Below are 18517 nucleotides of genomic sequence, written 5' to 3' on the forward strand. Positions count from 1 at the left end.
GCCAAAATATTGAATGTTTTCAAGAGGCAACTAGATATAGCACTTGGAGCAAATGGGATCAAAAGTTATGGGGAGAAAGCAGGATTAGGCTATTGGGTTGGATGATCAGCCATGATCATGAAGAATGGCGGAGCAGCCTCAAAAGGCCGAAAGTCCTCCTCCTGCTCCCATCTTCTATGTTTCTATGACATATTTCCAAGTCAAGATGGTGAATAGCTTGGAGGGGCACTTGCAGGTGGTGGTGTTCCCATATATCTGCTGCCCTTGTCCTTCTAAATGGAAGTGGTTTTGGGTTTGGAAGGTGCTAACTCGGGAGTCTTGGTGAATTTCTGCTGTGCATCTTGTGGATAGTACACACTACTGCTACTGTGTGTCGGTGGGGGAGGGAGTGGATATTTGTGGATGTGGTGCCAGTCAAACGGGCTGCTTTGTCCCGGAATGAAAACAGAAGTTGCTGGAAAAGCAACTGTGAACAAAAATCAGAGTTAACTTTTCGGGTCCGGTGACCCATCCTCAGAACTCAAGTTCTTTGTCCTGGATGCTGTTGTTGGAGCTGCACCCATCCAGGCAAGTGGGGTGTATTACATCATACTCCTAACTTGTGGCTTGTAGATGGTGGACAGGCTTTGGGGAGTCAGGAGGTGAGTTACCTGCTGAAGTATTCCTAGCATTTGGCCTACTATTTTAGCCACTGTGCTTATGCGGTGAGTCCAGTTGAGTTTCTGGTCAGTGGTAAACCCAAGATGTTGATAGTGGAGGATTCAGTGATGGTAACACCATTGAATGTCAAGGGGTGCTGCCTAGATAGTCTCCTATTAGAAATGGTCATTGTCTGGCATTTGTGTGACACGAGTGTCACTTACTAATTGTCAACCCAAACCTGGATGTTGTTCAGATCTTGTTGCATTAGAACATGTACTACCCATGGCCTTTGCAATGTCCAGTACTTCCAACGATTTCTTGATATCACGTGGAATGAATTGAATTGGCTGAAGACCAGTCTGTGTGATGACGGCAACCTCTGGAGGAAGTGGAGATGGATGATCCACTTGGCACTTCTGGCTAACGATTTTTGCAAATGCTTCAGCCTAATCTTTTCACTGATGTGTTGGGCTCCCCCAATGTTGAGAACGGGGATATTTGTGGAGTCTCCTCCTCCAGAGAGTCATTTAATTGTCCACCACCCTTCAAGACTATGGATGTGGCAGGACTGCAGAGCTTAGATCTGATCTATTGGTTGTGGGATCACTTAGTTCACTACCATTTGCTGCTTATGCTGTTTGGCATGTGAGTAGTCTTGTTTGGTAGCTTCACCAGTTGACATCTCATTTTCAGGTATGCCTGGTGTTGCTCCTGGCATGCCCTCCTGCGTCCCTCATTGAACTAGGATTAATCCCTGGCTTGATGGTAATAGTAGCATGAGGAATATACCAAGCCATGAGGTTATAGAGTGAGGATCTGAAGAAGGGTCACTCGACCCACAACATTAACTCTGATTTCTCTCTGCAGATACTGCCAGACCTGCTCAGCTTTTCCAGCAATTTCTGTTTTTGTTTCTGATTTACAGCATCTGCAGTTCTTTTAGTTAGATTGTAGGTTGTGTTGGAGTACAATTCAGCTGTTGTTGATGGACCACAACCCTGCATAAATATCCTGTTTTGAGTTGCTAAATCTGATCAAGCTCAATCCTAGTTGGCATGGTGAGTGATGTCCATCAGTTTAAGATATCCACTACAAACCCACTGACTCCCACAGCTATCTGGACTATACATCCTCACACCCCATTTCCTGTAAAGACTCCATCCCATTCTCTCAGTTCCTCTGTCTCTGTCATATATGTTCAGATGAGGCCAACTTTGACAAGGGAGCCTCCAAAATGTCCACCTTCTTCCTCAACCAAGGATTCCCCAACTCCGTGGTCGACAGGGCCCTCAACTGGGTCCGACTCATCTCCTGCACTTCTGCCCTCACCCCTTTTCTTCCCTCCCACAGCAGCAATAGGGTTCTCCTTATCCTTACCGATCATCCCACTTGCATCCACATCCAGGAGCTCATTACGCGCCATTTCTGCCACCTCCAGCAAGATGCCACCACCAGACACATATTCCCCTCCCCTCCCTTGTCTGCCTTCTGCAGGAACCGTTCCCTCTGGGACACCCTGGTCCACACTTCTTTCACCCCCAACAACCCCCACAGCCCCACGGCACCTTCCCCTGTAACCGGTGAAGGTGCAACACCTGCCCATTTATCTCCTCCCTCCCCAGTATCCAAGGGCCCAAACATACCTTCCAGGTGAAGCAACACTTCACCTGCACTTCCCAGAATCTAGTCTACTGCATTCACTGCTCACAATGTGGTCTCCTCTACATTGGGGAAACAAAGGATAGACTATGTGACCGTTTCGCAGAACATCTATGTTCTGCTCGTAAAAAAGACCCTGAACTACCCATTGCCTGCCACTTTAATGCATCACCCAGCTCCCTGGCCAACATGTCTATCTCTGGCTTGCTGCAGTGTTCCAGCAAAACTCAGCGCAAACTAGAAGAACAACACCTCATTTTCCGCTTGGGGACCCTGCAGACCTCCGGAGTTCAATAATTTTAGGGCCTAAACTCTCCCATATCCCAGCCCCCTACCCCACACACCAGGCCTTGTTACCACATAGCCTGCCATTACACCCTACCTGTTATGAGTCACTAATAGTCCCCATTAACAACTGTTCACCCTCCCAGCCTGATCATTATCAACTCTTTGTCTGTCCTACTCCCTACCCCACTCCCTCTCCTTTTTTCTGCATATAAACTGACGTTTTCCCAGCCATCAGTTCTGAGGAAGGGTCGCCGGACTTGAAACATTAACTCTGTTTTCTCCTTCACATACGCTGCCAGACCTGCTGAGCTTTTCCAGCAACTTTGTTTTTACTCCTGATTTACAGCGTCTGCAGTTCTTTTGGTTTTTAGTTTAAGATAAGACTTTGACCCTTTAGAATATTCTGAAGAAGGGTTATTGGACTTGAAACATTAACTCTGCTTTTTCTCCATGGATACTGCTAGATCTGCTGAGTTTCTCCAGCAATTTCTGTTTTTGCTTCAGATCTTCAGCACCTGTGGTTCTTTGTTTCATTTGAGGTTGAGATGGGATTGGGCTTGGAGATGATCTGAATTTCTGTTGCAGTTGCACTGACATCCAGCTGAGGGCAGCAAAGTCAAGTTATCTGAATCCACGTGGAAGAGCATCCCTCTTTGTCAGAGCAAATTACTGCAGGTGTTGGAATCTGTACTGAAAGCAAAAAGTGCTGGAGATCACAGCGGGTCAGGCAGCATCCATGGAGAGAAAGCAAGCTAACATTTCGAGTCTGGATGACTTTTTATCAGAGCTGACATTAAGGGTAGAGGGAGCAGCTTTTATGCAATAGTGTGGGGATGGAGTGCTGGGGGAGAAAGTGCGGATAGCGCAGCTTAAGTGATTGGAGAATGGCAGAACAACAGTATGGAAAGAACAGATGGTCCCTTTGGTGTGGGGGGAGGGGAGAGATGACATGATGACAGAGAATGTAACAAGTAAAGCTAAAAGAAAGGGAGGGAATGGGATTAGGTTCACAATCTGAAGGTATTGAACTCAATATTGAGCCCAGAAGGTTGTAAAGTGCCTAGTCTGAAGATGGGATGTCGCTCCTCCAGTTTTCACTGTGATTTGATGGAGCACTGTAGCATGCCAAGGAAAGACAAGTAGGCATGCGAGCTGGACGCCCTGTTAAAATGACCGACTATGGAAAGACCAGGGTCATGCTTGTGCATGGATTAGAGGTGTTCTGCACGGATTAGAGGTGTTCTGCAAAGTGGTCACCCAGTCTGCATTTAGTTTCTCCAATGTAGCATAGGCCACATTGGGTGCAGCAAATACAACACACAAGATTGGAGGAGGTACAGGTGAAATGCTGCTTTACCTGGAAAGACTGTTTAGGCCCTTGGACGATGAGCAGGGAGGAGGTGAAGGGACAAGTGTTGCACCATCTGCGGTTACATGGGAAGGTGCTGTGGGAAGGAGGGGGTGGTGTTGATGGCCAAGGAATAGACTAGGGGGTCCTGGAGGGAATGATCCCTGCGAAATGCAGACATTTGGTGGTGGCATTCTGCTGCGGTTGTCTGAAATGGTGGAGAATGATCCTTTGAATGCGGAGGCTGGTGGGATGAAAAGTGAGGACAAGAAGGACCCATTCACGCTGTTGTGACTGATGGAAAGGGGCAAGGACAGAAGAACGGTGATAGGCCAGATGTTATTTAGGGCCCTGTCAACCCACAGTGGGTGGGAAGCCACGGTCATGGAAGAAGGAAGCCATGTCAGCAGCACTGTTTTGGAAGGTGGCATCATCCAAACAGATATGACATAGGTGAAGGAACTGGGAGAATGGGATGGAATCCTTGCAGGATGTGAGGTGTGAAGAGCTGTAGTGAAGGCAGTTATGGGAGTCAGTGGCTTTGCAGTGAATAGTAATGAACAGTTTATCCTCCTGGAGAGGTCAACTCCAGGTTCAGCTCTCAAATATCTGACAGCTGCTATCCCGCGATTACCTCAAGTTCCATATCTCGCACCTCACCCTTCCATCCCTCAAACCCCAGTCCCAGCTTCAGTGCGGCCCCTGATCAATTCCATCAACAATTCTCTCATCACGTTTCTGAAAGTGTTTGGATTGGAAACCTTAACTCTGTTTCTCTCTCTGCATAGATGCTGCCAGACCTGCTGAGTTTCTTCAGCAATGTCTGATCTATTTTGCTGTTTCACCATGCTCTTTCTGAAGGTCCAGATCCCAAACTCTCCAACCCGTCTCCTTTATCTTGTGCTCTGTGAATCCCGCTGCCTGCACAGGAGGATCCCAATCTAGAGTATTTTGGAGTCATGCGTGTCCGCACGTACCCTGGCCCTGAGGCTGCTTGCCCCTTGTCACTAAATAAGGCTCTTTTATTTCTTATGTACAATAACACTCCTTTATTTACATGTGTACTTAACAGGTTTACAAATAAAGCTCCCTTATGCAGTGTTTCAGATCTCCCTCTCCACCTGCTCAGTCTAACCCAACATCCACACTCTTACTAATATCAGGTGCATGTGGTCAGTTGGTCATCATGTTTTACGTGAATTTCATTCCACCACACTCTCCCAAAAATACTTGCTACTCCAATGTCCCATCACCATTCCAACACAAAAACAATACTCCAGTCTACAATGAGCCACAACACCCATCATCAGTGCTAAATCCAAAATCAGTTATCCCACAGACTGATCTCAGAACTTCATCCTAGACTGAAAATGTTTCCTCATCTAAACATCGACCCCCAGAAACCCATATCCCAGTGAGAGTCAGTGTGTGTGGGAGCCATACCCCAGTGAATGTCAGTGCGTATGGGAGCCATACCCAAGTGGGAGTCAGTGTGTGGGTGAACCATACCCCAATGAGTCAGTGTGTGTAGAAGCTGTACCCCAGTGAGAATCAGTTTGTGCTGGGACTTCTAAAGAATGAACCTGTCACTGTGAAAATGAGGACTTGAGTTGACAACTTCCAGGCTGGAGTGTGACTCTGATAGGTGTGTCATCAACCAGCAGCACACACAATGTAAGTGGGCCACTCAAAAGGTCCAAACCTCATTCAAATGAGTTATGAATCAATGTTGCCAATTCAGACAGGGTGAGTATTAAGGGAGTGCCGCACTGTCAGAGGGTTAGTCCTGAGAGAGTGCCACACTGTCAGAGGGTCAGTACTGAGGGAGTGTCAGTAGTGAGGGAGTGCTGCATTGTCGGAAGGTCAGTACTGAGGGAGCTCAGTACTGCCAGAGGGTCAGTGCCGGGTGAGTGCCACACTGTTGGAGGGTCAGTACTGAGGGAGTGTCAGTAGTGAGGGAGTGCCGCACTTTCGGAAGGGCAGTACAGAGGATGCATTGAACAACATTGTTTTTCATTGTTCCTGATGTGACCTCTGAGGTGGAGGTAAAAGATCTCATTGCTGCCAGTATGATGAAGACCAGAAGATTTTCCTTTGGTGTTGCACTGTCGGAAGGTCAGTACTGAAGGAGTGCTGCATTGTCGGACAGTCAGTGGTGAGCGAGTGCCGCACCGTCAGAAGGTCAGCAATGAGGGAGTGCCACACTGTCGGAGGATCAGTACTGAAAGAGTGTCGCACTGTTGGAGGGTCAGTTTTTGGGCAAATGCCACACTGTCAGAGGGTCAGTACTGAGGGTGCACTGCTGTATTGTTGACAACATTGTCTTTCATTGTTCCTGATGTGACCTCTGAGGTGGAGGTAGACGATCTCATTGCTGCTAGTTTGATGAAGACCAGAGAACTTCCCTTCGGTGTCTTGGCCAATATCCTCTCTTGACTAATGTTATTCAGAGACGGATGGCATGATCATTCTCATACTGTGTTGCTGTTGTTGGGAACATGCTATGCACAAAGTAGCTTCTATGATTGTTGCAACAGTGACAACTCTTCAAAACAACCTCACTGAATGTGAATTACATCTCCTGAATTCAGCATGTTCTACTTATGCATTCTTTCTCACCACCGCCCCCCCCAACACACACACACACACACACACACACACACAGCCTGTCCCAATGCTTACTGGACTCAGGTCTCTTTATAGGGCAAAGCTTCACATTTGCAATTCTGCCCTTTTGTACATTGTTGAGCGTAACTCCTTCACCATTGGCAGCTTTCGGCAGGATGGGGCCTAAGCACTGGAATTGCCTTCTTAAGACTCTCCACCTCTCTCACTCTTTCCACTTTTCTGGTGGGGATTTACAGGGCCTGCTTGGACTGGATTCATTGACTGAAACCAATTAGTATTCTAACCAAAAGGAGCTCTTGTCTGTGGTAGCCTAGTGGCAATGTCATTGTACTAGTGATCAGGCGAGCCAGGCTGATTCCTCCGGATGTGTTCAAATCCCGCCATGCCTAATGCTGAAAACTGAATTCACTACAAATCTGGAATTAAAAACTGACCATGTAACCACTGCTAATCATTTAAAAACCCATAAAAATCTTTACCTGGTATGGTCTATGTGTGACTCCATACCCCAAGTGATGTGACTGATTTTTAACTGCTCTCTGATGTGGTTTTACAATGTCCCTCAGTTCAAGGGCAGTTACGAATAGGCAATAAATATTCATTTTGCAGAGCTCCACCTGCAATCCCATGAATAAATGAATAAAAATTGTTACATAATAGCAACTATCTACAAGTTACATTAATATGATAGACATTGTTTGACACTATAAGGAAAAGCTGGATGGTAAATTTGATTCCTTTGAAATCTTGTAGTGTTGTTTCCTCAACCTGTGCAACATTTACAGAGTGGGTGATGCTTAAGGCAGTCCTCAATATTAATCCTTTCAGACCTTGATGTCCTGATGCAGCATTTCTCCCTCAAGCTATTCATCCATTATGAATGCAGAATGACAATTTATATTTTAATTTGGAAATTTCTATTTTAAAGTGGAGGTAAATAGATTTATAGTTTCAGTACTGCAAAGGTAACTTTTTAAAAAGGTCAGAAATTCATTTGGAACAGTGAACTAACTAATTATTTGAAACAAAGCATGGAATTTAAGTTAAATACCTTGATGAGATACCTGTGGGGTTAATTGATAAAGTGTTCACAAAGTTGAACTTTTATGACTTACATAAAAAAGAGAGATCACCAATAGTTTGCCTTCAGATCAGAAAAATCAGGTGTTATCCTAGCAGTAGGTCAGGTTTGTGAACTGTGTAGAAATCTCCAGACTGGGAGAGCTTGGTTAATGAAGTTTCCAAGCTGTGAGAGTTTGTGTAGAAGTTTTCAACCTGTCAGAATTGGAAAGAGGTTTAGCTTATATAACCAGAATGGCTTAATTAAGTAAGAAATTAACAAGTTAAGATAGGAGTGACACTTCAGTGGAATTGAGTATCTGTAAAAGACATTGCTGGAGTCAAAAAATAGTCAAAATGTTATTTTGCTGTTTATGTTAATAATATATTTATTTATATATTTATAGCTTATAAATGTATAGCTTTTTGTGTTAAAAGCTTGGGTTCTTTTGTTAAAGAACATTAACAGCCTCGTGATGGTATGTTCAGTGTTCAACCACCACAATAACCAAGTTCTAACATTTATCTTCTCATTGATCAGATTTCACTCTGGGGTCTTTCTTGTGTAGTATCATCATTAGCTGGAATCAGAACAAAGATATCTACATTCATGAATATAATATAATTTACCACAAACGAATCTCCCCCCAGAATCTCACTTTCACAAATTCAGACGATCTGGGTGTTTTACTATGGTACCAGAATGAATTTTCTTTCAAGTTGGGAGACTGGTTGGCCTCTGGGTTGAAAATGGTTAGATTTTGAGTCTGTGCCTGACAGTTTGAGTCTTGAATGTTCCTTTAGACTGGAAACCTATAAGTTCTAGGATGACATTCAATGAGTGTCTTTCCCACTGAAATTGGCGATTGTTCCACTGGAAAATATTTGGAGGATTGGTGTCTTCTGAAAGCCGATTCCTGCCTATTTCACAGCTTTTCTAAATGGATCTTGATAATTGTGGCCGTGATAAATCATTCTTGAGCAACTTTAATGAATCCTGCTTCCTGCGGTCCTTGTAAGGTGAATCACATACATTCATTGCTTTTTTCCCCAATGATTCCTGCTGTCTGGAGCCCTCAAGAATCATTCTGTTGCTTCCACGATTTGAAAAAATATTTTTATATTTTGTTTTTTCAATACCAGATCTCTCATATTTTCTCTACGTTTTTGCTTTTCACTAGGCTTTGTCTGTTTAAGCTTCTGATTGGCCCTAATATTGTTTTAGTTCTGGTTTTGTGACATGATCTATTTTAAATTGCTACTTTGGTCTTTGATTTTTATTACTGTAGCTGTGTCTCATAGTGTCAGCTATGGCAGTAACAATTAATCTAAATATAAGCCCTTTGCTTCCTTCTAGCTTTCCCAACCCAGTAATACTGCACCATTTTTAAAAACATGTTTTCCCCTTTCCAACAGGGGTTTCATCTTCAGGCACGGACTGCCTACTGTCCGTTCAATCTCCAATTGAATATTGACTCAGGATCACTCTTGCACCAGTGCCGATGATATGTTACTGTTTCAGTTTGACTGGTGTTCCAGCTACACATGGAGATTCTAGCTTACACTCACATTTCTTATTAGGTCGCATCTTTTACCGTTGACTGTAGGTTCTGCATCGGGAGTGTAATCACAATTCTCTTCTCTGTCGGGTTCTCGAACCCTTCCTTCTGCTGACTGTGTGCACAAGCTGCCTTCTGGAAGCTGTCTGAGGAAATCTTCAGACCGCAGCCCTGCCAGCAGGAGGAGACAGCTAAATGGTATGCTCACCGCTGCCACCATGTTGTATGAGCTATCTGGCAGATTTGCTGGAACCATCCTTTCTCTTGTGTCTTCAGGGCCTGTGTAGTCTCATGCGGAAGTCTAATAAGACAAGGCTCTTGTCTTGAATCACATGTAGTTTATTGCATGACAGCAACTAGGTACAATTTAATGTGACAGATATTATTACAGAGATTATCAGAGGATCTGAATCACTATTTATTTGTGCATGAGCTGTGAGCATTGCTGACCAGGCCAACATTTATTGCCCATCTCTAGTTACTAGAGGGAAGAGTCAACCACATTGCTGCTTGTTTGGAGTCACATTTGGCCAGACCAAGGATAGCAGATTTCCTTCCTTATGGGACACGAGTGAACCCGATGGGCTTTTACAACAATCAACAATGGTTACATATTCACAATGAGATTAGTTTTTAATTCTAGATTTTTTTTATTGAATTCAAATTTCACCAACTGCCATGGTGGGATTTGAACCCATATCCCCAAAACATTGACAGCAATAAACACAAAGTTGCTGGGAAAGCCCAGCAGGTCTGGTAGCATCTGTGAAGGAAAAAACAGAGTTTAAGTTTCAGGTCCGGTGACCCTTCCTCAGAACATTACCCTGGGGTTCTGGATTACGAGTCCAGTGACACTGCCACTACGTGGGATTAGAGTATCCCACTCCTTCAAGATTCTAAGCTGTTCTCTCCTCCAAATCCATATGGCACTTCTCATCATTAACCCTTTCAGATTTGTACATGCTGATTCAATATCTACCTCTTTGACCAACCATTTGATCACCTATTCTAATAATTTGATGCGGCTCAGTGTCAATTATGTCTGATTTATGCTTCATTGAAGCATCGGGGGACATCCTGGGATGATAAAGATGAAAGGTTGTATTGATTCAGGATGCTGTCTTTCTCTGAGGTGAAGGACTGGAGTGAGGGAATCTGTACAGAAAGAGGCAGGAACCAAAGCCAAATCATGGTGAGTCTCTGGAAATGAAGAACAAGCAGGCAGTCAAAGCAGATCTAGATGCCCTTGGCACAGTTTTATTGTTATAAGAACCTTTTACAAAAAGCAGTTAACAGGAATACACCAGATTTTTAGAATAGACCCCACTGGTTGACTGTTATGAAACCAGAATATTTTCTCATGGGCAGTTTGGAGTCTATAAAATGCTGCGATGCACAGTCAGGATAGATTTAAATGTCTCGCTTACATCATACAGATTTCTGAAACAAAATCTTCTTTAAAAATCACTGTTTATTTACAACGTCTACAGAAATGGTGTTCTCACTTGAACAGCCCAATCATCCTTTACACAGCCTGCTTTCAAAGGCAATCCCCACGTCTCCAATTGGAAAGCTGCCCCTTAGGAATTCCACATTTTGAGGGATTGTACATAAAGGCATTGTGTCTGTCATATTACCCACCCTTCCCTGCCTCACCCCACACTGTCACCCCAGAATTAGGATATATTCCCCACCCTCTCCCCTCTTGCAAGCCCCATCCAGCCCCCTTTAAAGCCTCCAGCTGTGGCATCCTGCTGATAATGACAAGAGCGGGAGGCAATCACTATAAACTGGTGACATTCAAATTTTGACAGGTGTCAAAACTGAGGGGAGGTAGGGAATGGGGAAGGATATATCCACTGCCTGGGGTGGGGAAGTGGAACTTGGTGCCAGTGTTGCTGGAGAGTGGCGGAGGATATATCCACTGCAGAGTTGGAGTTGGGGGGGGGCACTTGGTGCCGGTGTTAGGGAGTGGGGAAGGATATATTCACTGCATGGGGGTGTGGGGGGGAACTTGGTGCCAGTGTTGGTGGAGAGTGGAGGTTGAGGAATACATCTGGGTGTAGAACTTGCCTGCTAGTTCTTAACAACCCAAACTATTCATATTTTGAACCCCCCCACACACGCCCCGCCCCTACCCTCAGTATCCCCCCCCAACCCAGAATAACTTAAATGCTACTTTTTTAAAAAAAGAACATAGTGTCATTATTGAAATAACTGAAATAAACAAACATCTTCACAAGGTGGTTACAAAAACAAGTTAAAAGCATCTCTCCTGGTATCGATCACAAGTGCTCACTTTCTTGGGTTCAATTTCAGGGGCTGAGACCACGATATCAGAATCTTCAGGACAATATTGTACACAGCAACTCCACGATAAGACTGAAAGCCACACTCATGATGTTTTTAGCGTGTGCAGTCTACAGGAACTGAGCATCTTCTGAAAGCCATGCTATCCATTGTGCAGCTGGAACACTCAACACTCTCATGCTACACCCTGCATTGTGCAGCTAACAGGGTAATCGAGAGTGTGTACAGGTGAATGTGTGAAAGTGCAAGTGTTTGTGACAGTGTGCGTACACGATTACATGTGAATGTGTGTAAGTATGAGTGATTAAATGAGCAAGTGATTGAAGGGTGTGTGAGTGAGAGAGATAGTGAATGAATGTGTGAGGGATTGAGTGAATAAATGAGTGAGTGAGACAAAGAATGAGTGACTGTGAGTGAGTGAGAGAAATGGTGAGTGAATAAGTGAGGGTGAGTGAATGTGTGAGTGAATGAATGAGTGTGATTGATTGAGCAAGTGATTGAGTGAGTATTGGTATTCAAGGGGTACACAAATACATGTTTATATTCATTTTTACTCCTTTCTGTGAAGATTCAGAACTCGTATAAATATGTCACATTATTTTATGCATTAATTATTAGCAACAAATTATTTGGCCACAAACCAATTGACACAAATATCAGCTATATAATTTTTTGTTTTAAAAAGAATTGTCAGATTTCTACAAAAGCAACAGTCTCTAACCGCCCAAGTTTGTAAAGGAGATCAGCAAACACATGACAATCGGCCACCTCTTCAACACCAACAGATAAAACCCATCGATGCTTTTAAATAAAGAATGCAGTAAAACGTAAAGTACATAAATAAATTAAACAAAAAGCTAAGAATAAAACTCCACCCCATCCTCATTTCTTTCAAACCAGAGCAGAAACTGGGCCAGTATCTTCCTACAGTCCAGTTGAAGGCTCTCTCACTGTCCTGTTACAAGTCTCTGTCATTGTCCCCTGGGAAGGGAAGGGGGAGGCTGGATGTGGGGAGAAAGAGGAGGATGTTGCGGGGAAAGAGGAATTCACTTGAAGACCTGGTCAGAGAGATGTCCCATTTGGGAGTGCATGCTGGTTGGAGGACTGGAGATACCTTCTGACCAATCTGACATGTTGGAATGCGGCGAGGAGCTGGACCATTGATCAGGGGACTCCGGGGAGGGGGTGAGGAAAGGGTGGTCAGCCAATGGGAAAGGGTGGTTTGGCGTGTTGTCCATGGAGGAGTAGCCCCCGTGCTGAGAGGGAGGAGTCAGGAACTGTGTGGTGGCCATTGACTGACTCATGGAGGTTGGCATTGACGTCTGGACCAGCTGTGTCTCCTGAGCTGAAACCATGTGCATGGGGAGGTTGTTTGCCCCCATTGGGGACAGATCATTCTGCCTTGAATCACCATTGCAGTAGTTTTGACTCGTGGGGTGAGCATTTCCACTGGGCAATGTATTGAGGGGCTGCATGGCCTGTGATTGCTGCTGTATCAGATGGGGTTGGGACAGCCTCGTGGTGTTGGTCAGACCCTGGTAGTTGACGATCGGAGACAAAGTGGTGTTAGGGAGTCCGCTATGTAAGGAGGTCATTATTCCGTGCTGGTTCTGCTGGAGTCTGCCGGCTTGGGACTGGACTGGGTTCCTCAAGGCACTGTAAAGGTTTTGTGGCATTCCGGCCTGCATCCTAGCCAGCCAGTCACACTGACCGCTCACGGTCCCAGCCCCTCCCAGGTTCATGCCCATTGAAGTGTTGCCCAGAGGCTGCCCATTGGAGCTGGGCATATGCGTGAGGCGAGGAGCCACTGATTCGAAGACCATCCTGTTAGTCCCACTCAGAGCCATCTCCTGCTTGTTGCCCATGCCCAAGTGGCCCAGGTTCAGTTGCCCATCCCCAGCTAGTCCTTGCAAATGGTTTAGCTGGATAGTGGGTGACTGCTGGAATGGGGATGTCAAGAGAGGAGGAGAGGCCACATCCGAAAGGTAGGTGTGGGAGGATTCCAGGGAATCGACGGGGGACAGGACAGCTGGATTGTCCAGTAGGCTTCCCTTCCCATCCTGGGATTTCTTCCTCTTTGCCTTGGCCTCTTTGGAGTCCTTGCCACTCCCAGCCTTGGCACTGTTCTTCCGGGTCTTCTTGCTGTGACTGGCTGACTTAAGGTTGGCCACATAGCCATTGGGCGAGCAGATTGTCGGGGAGAGGGTGGTGGTGTTGGGGCCCATTGACACCTGGGGGCTCCTCACCAAGTTATATTCATCTAGCAACCTCACAATATCATGATGCATGCGGTCCTGAGCAATGTCACGAGGCAGTCGATCCATGTGGTCAGTGATTTCACGGTTGGCAAAGTGCTCGAGCAGGAGCTTGCCTGTCTCGTAACTCCCTTCCCGAGCTGCCAGGAACAGTGGGGTCTCTTCCTGAGTGGGGACGGAGAAACAAGGGAACAGAGATTAACACAGCTCAGCACCAGAAGGTTCCAGAAAGTCAAACCCACGAAATCCCATCCTGTCTGCATGCGTAACAACGAATCATACAACATGGAGGACCATTCAGCCCATTGTGTCTGTGCCAATTCTTTGAACGAGCTATCCAAATAGTTCCAGCTCTCTTGGCATTAACCCTTACATTACATTTAGTGAATTCTCATTGAATCGGATTCCTGTTCTTCTCTCCTTCTGGTTCTTTGGTCAATTATTCTGAATGTCCTGTGTCATGCATCTATCTCTACCCTCAGCTGCTCACCTCGCCATCCACCCCATGTCAGTATAGTTCTGATCTCCTTACCTTGTTGTCCTGCATGTCCTTATTGGCTCCGTTTTTCAAAAGGACCAGTGTTGCCTCCACATTATTGACAGCAGCAGCCCAGTGCAGAGCAGATTTCCCTGGAAAGAGAAGACTGTCTATCAATATGAGCAACCCTGTACTTGATTCCAGTTCAGTTAGTGTTCCCCCAAAACCTGGAAATCTGTCTCTTAAACAATGAACCCACACTCTGCATTCAATCATTGAACCCTGACCCCAACAATCTACCTCCAACCAGTGACCCCGACCCCAATAATCCACTTCCTATTATGACCCTTGACCCCAACAATCTACCTTTAATCAGTGACTCCTGACACTAACAACGGACTTTTGATCACTGACCCTTGAGTCTAACAATTCACCTGCAAATAGTGACTCCTGACCCCAACTATCCAACTCCAAATCAGTGACCCCTGTCTATCATTTGTTCCAATGACAGGCCCCTCTGAGATCCTGCTATGCCTCAGTTTGGTGACGTGAGGCAGTAAGTCTTGTACCAAAGTCATCTACGGCGTTAACGTCAGCATGGCAGTTCACCAGCTCCTCCACCATTCCCTCCACAGCCAACCGTGCAGCCAGGATTAATGGCGTGGTTCCGTCATGCATCCGCGCATCCAAATCTGTGGCTCGGTTCCGGATCAGGATCTGCCAGGCATACAATAAAATATGGATCAGGATCATCAGGGGAGAGGACAGGGAGTGTGAAGGAATACATGGAGGGCATTCTGCACCTTGAGGCTGTTCCCCGTTCAATTACATGACTCAACACCCACCCGGTGACATTTTGGTGATATCAGGAGCAGAGCTGATGGTTTTTGGGAAATTCATAACGAAGATGATGGTTTTTTTGGGAAATCGGCAGTGAAGGTGATGGTTTTTAGTGAAATTGGTTGCAAAGCTGATGGTTTTTGGTGAAATTGGTAGCAGAGGTGATTGTTTTGGGCAAAATTGGTAGTGGAGGTGATGACTTTTGGTGAAATCAGTCACAGAGGTGATAGTGTTACCTGGAAAACCCCCTGGGCATCAGCAGCCACAGCAGCATGCAGAGGGGTCCTGCCCATGTTGTCCTGGATATTGGCATCTGCACTTGATTCTAGGAGGCGTTTGGCTGCATCTGAACGGGCATAGCGTGCAGCCAAATGCAGAGCAGTCTCGCCCGTCCGGTCAGTTTGGTTGTGGAGCTTGGCCCCCTGGTAGATGAAATCAGAGATGAGGTTCCCGGAGGCATCATCCACTTCCTCCTCGCTGTTCGCCGTCTCCAAACCCCCTCCACTGCATGAGGCGATCATCAAGGGGGTGAACCCATCTGGGAAGGAAAATTGGCGGGAAAACAACGATTGTTAGTAACAGCAGGATATCATGTAATGGTAACCTCACCCTCGTTCCCACAACTAACGCACACCAAGCTCCCAAAAGCCTGATCCCCTCACCCCGCTCTTCACCACAACCCCAAACCCTCACCCTCAACCCCAAATCCACACCCTCAACCCCAAGACTTCACTCCCAAAACCATATAAAAGCATAGAAAATAAAAGAATAGGCCATTTGGCCCTTGAGCATACTCTGCCATTCATTATGATCTAGGCTGATCATCCAACTGTTCCCACTTTTTGCCCATATCCTTTGATCTTTTTAGCCCCAAGTGCTACATCCAACTCCTTCTTGAATTCATATATTGTTTTGGCATCGAATGTTTTCTGTGATAGTGAATTCCACAGGCTAGATGATAAAATTTCTCATCTCAGTCCTAAAAGGCTTACCCCTTGTCCTTAAACTATGACCTCTGGTTCTGGGCTCCCCTCACAATCAGGAACAACCTTCCTGCATCTAACCTTTCTTATCCCATATTACACCCCAAATTCTGACCTCCACACCAATTTCTTGACCGTTCCTGAAAAACTAACATTTACTGAGTGTTACAGGGTTGTATTATAGAATATATATGACTTTTATGATGCTCTCTATACGGTGTGTTTGTATATTTACAGTGTTCGGCTCAGAAACTTACCTGGGCCTCTGACATTGACGTCCATACAGTCAGACTCAGTCTCCCCCTGAGGAGGGGTGGGGGCCATGGTGGGCAGTCGGAGATCAGCAGCGTCCAGGTGTTGCTGTGTCCACTGTCTGTGGTCAGTGTTCTCCTCACGGTTCACCAAGATCACTTGCTCTTCAAACTGTGCAGGAGCACAAACAGAAACCACATCATCAGATAGGGAGAGAGGCAGAGGGAAGAGGGAGAGAGACAGGCAGGGGGAATGGAGACAGGCAGGGGGAATGGAGAGAGGGAGGGGAATGGAGAGAGGGAGGGGAATGGAGAGAGGGAGACAATGAGGGAGAGGGAGACAATGAGGGAGAGAAGGAGGGGGAGGGATAGGGTAAGCAGCAGGAGATGGTGGAAGAGAGATAGACAGTGGAAGGGAGAGAGAGATGGTGGCGGGGGGAGAGAGATGATGGGGAAAGGAGAGAGGCAGAGGGGGAGGGAGAGAAGCAAAGGGGGAGGGAGAGAAGAGTCAGTGAGCAGGTGTCACACAGAAGGCTGGGTGATTCGATGGCTCAGGGGAGGGGCGAGGTTAGAGAAGACCATGTAAGACAGGATCCCATACCTTGAATCTCTTGGTTTCAGCCCCCCTGTCATCGCCCCAGTGCTCATTTTGGTTGTCATCCATGAGTGCTCCATCAGAAACATTCTTCAAAGGCCTGTCAACAGTTCAGATGAGGAATGAGTGACCACCAGCCCCATCTGGTTTCCTCACCATTTCCTCGACAGGAGGAACATTTAGAACCTCCCAAACTGTTCAGGAAGGAAAGCTTCAAGCTGTGCAGGAAAAATCACCAGCCAGTGTTATACAGAGACAGGTGGGGGACAGAAAGTGGGTGGGGGTGGGGTGGTGGACTGAGGTGGGGGTGGTTGAGGGAGAGAGATGGGGGGGCGAGATGGGGGAGAACTGGGGGGAGTAGAGAGCAGGGGCAGGAGGACGGTGGGGAAGAGAGGGAGTAAGGACTGAGGGGGGAAGAGTGGGAGAGGACTGGAGGGGAGAGAGAGGGAGTGGAAGGCCTGGGAGAGAGATAAAGAGAAGATTGGTAGAAGAAAAGGGGGGAAGAGAGAGGGAGGAGGACTAGAAGGAGAGCAGGAAGGAGAGGGATGGAGGTTAGAGAAGGAAATTTTTGTATATGGGTGAAAAAGAGTCTGAATGGTTTAATAATTGACTGTATGGTGACGATGTGACGGGAACTCTAAAGGAGGAGTTATGAGAAATTCCTCAAGCTCAGGAGCTTCTTGCATTGTCTGTAGTGATGTGGGTGATATTCATGTTCTGTGTAAACAGACAGTGTATGACAAACTCCTTATTGTTCACTCAACAAGACCCTTCTAGTTAGACCAGAAAGGCAATGTTGCCTTTGACACTAGATCACATCAAGCTTGAAGGAACCTACAAGGCAGAAAAGCTGGAAGGGAGGGGAGAGGAGTGAGGGAGGGGGAAAGGAAGAAAGAAACAGACAGAAGGAAAGAAGAGAGGGAAAAAGAGAGGAAGGAAGGAAGCAGAAGGGAAGGGAGAGAGAAAGAAGAAAATGAGAGGACATAGGAAAAGATAGGGAGGAACTGGCGGCAGAGGGAGAGAGGGGGAATGAGACAAAATGAGATGCAGAGAAAGAGATAAATTGTGTTGTACACAGGAGAGTGAGGAAGGGTGAGTGCGTAAAATCGTTCCCAAATATCTGTGCGTGTGACAAAGCAAGAACTGATAATTTGCCCTCAGAACTGACATTTCAAAATTCTGTTACGAGTGAAAGAAAGTAACAAGGGAGCTGCCAGTGACTGAGTTAGATATCCTGTCAACATCTGAAGGATAAATTAGATGGTAACCAAATATTACAAGTCAAACTTGTGACCAATGAAAGCTTGGAATTTCAAATTGAAGATTAAAATTACTAAATACGAAAGCTATGAAATCATATTATTTTTCTATAAATCACTGGTTAGGTCTTAGCAGGGTGTCTAATTCTGACTTTGAGGCTCTGCAGAGAGTGTGGGGGAGAGTTACTGTAACGGTCCCAGGGATGAGGGAGTTGAGTGAATGTGGAGAGATTGGAGTTGCTGGAATTGTTCTCCTTTGAGCAGGGAAGGTTAAGAAGAAGATTTAATTGAGGTGATCGAAATCAGGAAACAAAAATAGAAAATGCTGGAAAAACTCAGCAGGTCTGACAGCATTGGTGGAGA

The 18517-nt window shown here is 45.9% G+C and overlaps 1 protein-coding gene across 1 annotated transcript in view; it reads right to left on the minus strand.

Moving 5' to 3' along the window:
• Positions 1–10413: 10413 nt before the first annotated feature.
• Positions 10414–18517, minus strand: part of LOC109923636 (neurogenic locus notch homolog protein 1-like) — a 61708-nt gene continuing 53604 nt past the window's right edge. The window contains exons 28-33 of the mRNA XM_048613420.1: positions 16902–16995; positions 16307–16472; positions 15303–15604; positions 14796–14943; positions 14281–14378; positions 10414–13913 (exon numbers count right to left, since the gene is read on the minus strand). Coding sequence (XP_048469377.1) covers positions 12540–13913; positions 14281–14378; positions 14796–14943; positions 15303–15604; positions 16307–16472; positions 16902–16995 — 2182 coding nt within the window. The 3' untranslated portion in view covers positions 10414–12539. The remainder of the gene's footprint in view (positions 13914–14280; positions 14379–14795; positions 14944–15302; positions 15605–16306; positions 16473–16901; positions 16996–18517) is intronic.

This window comes from Rhincodon typus, chromosome 28, assembly GCF_021869965.1.
Source record: "Rhincodon typus isolate 14 chromosome 28, sRhiTyp1.1, whole genome shotgun sequence".
Classification (NCBI taxonomy): domain Eukaryota; kingdom Metazoa; phylum Chordata; class Chondrichthyes; order Orectolobiformes; family Rhincodontidae; genus Rhincodon; species Rhincodon typus.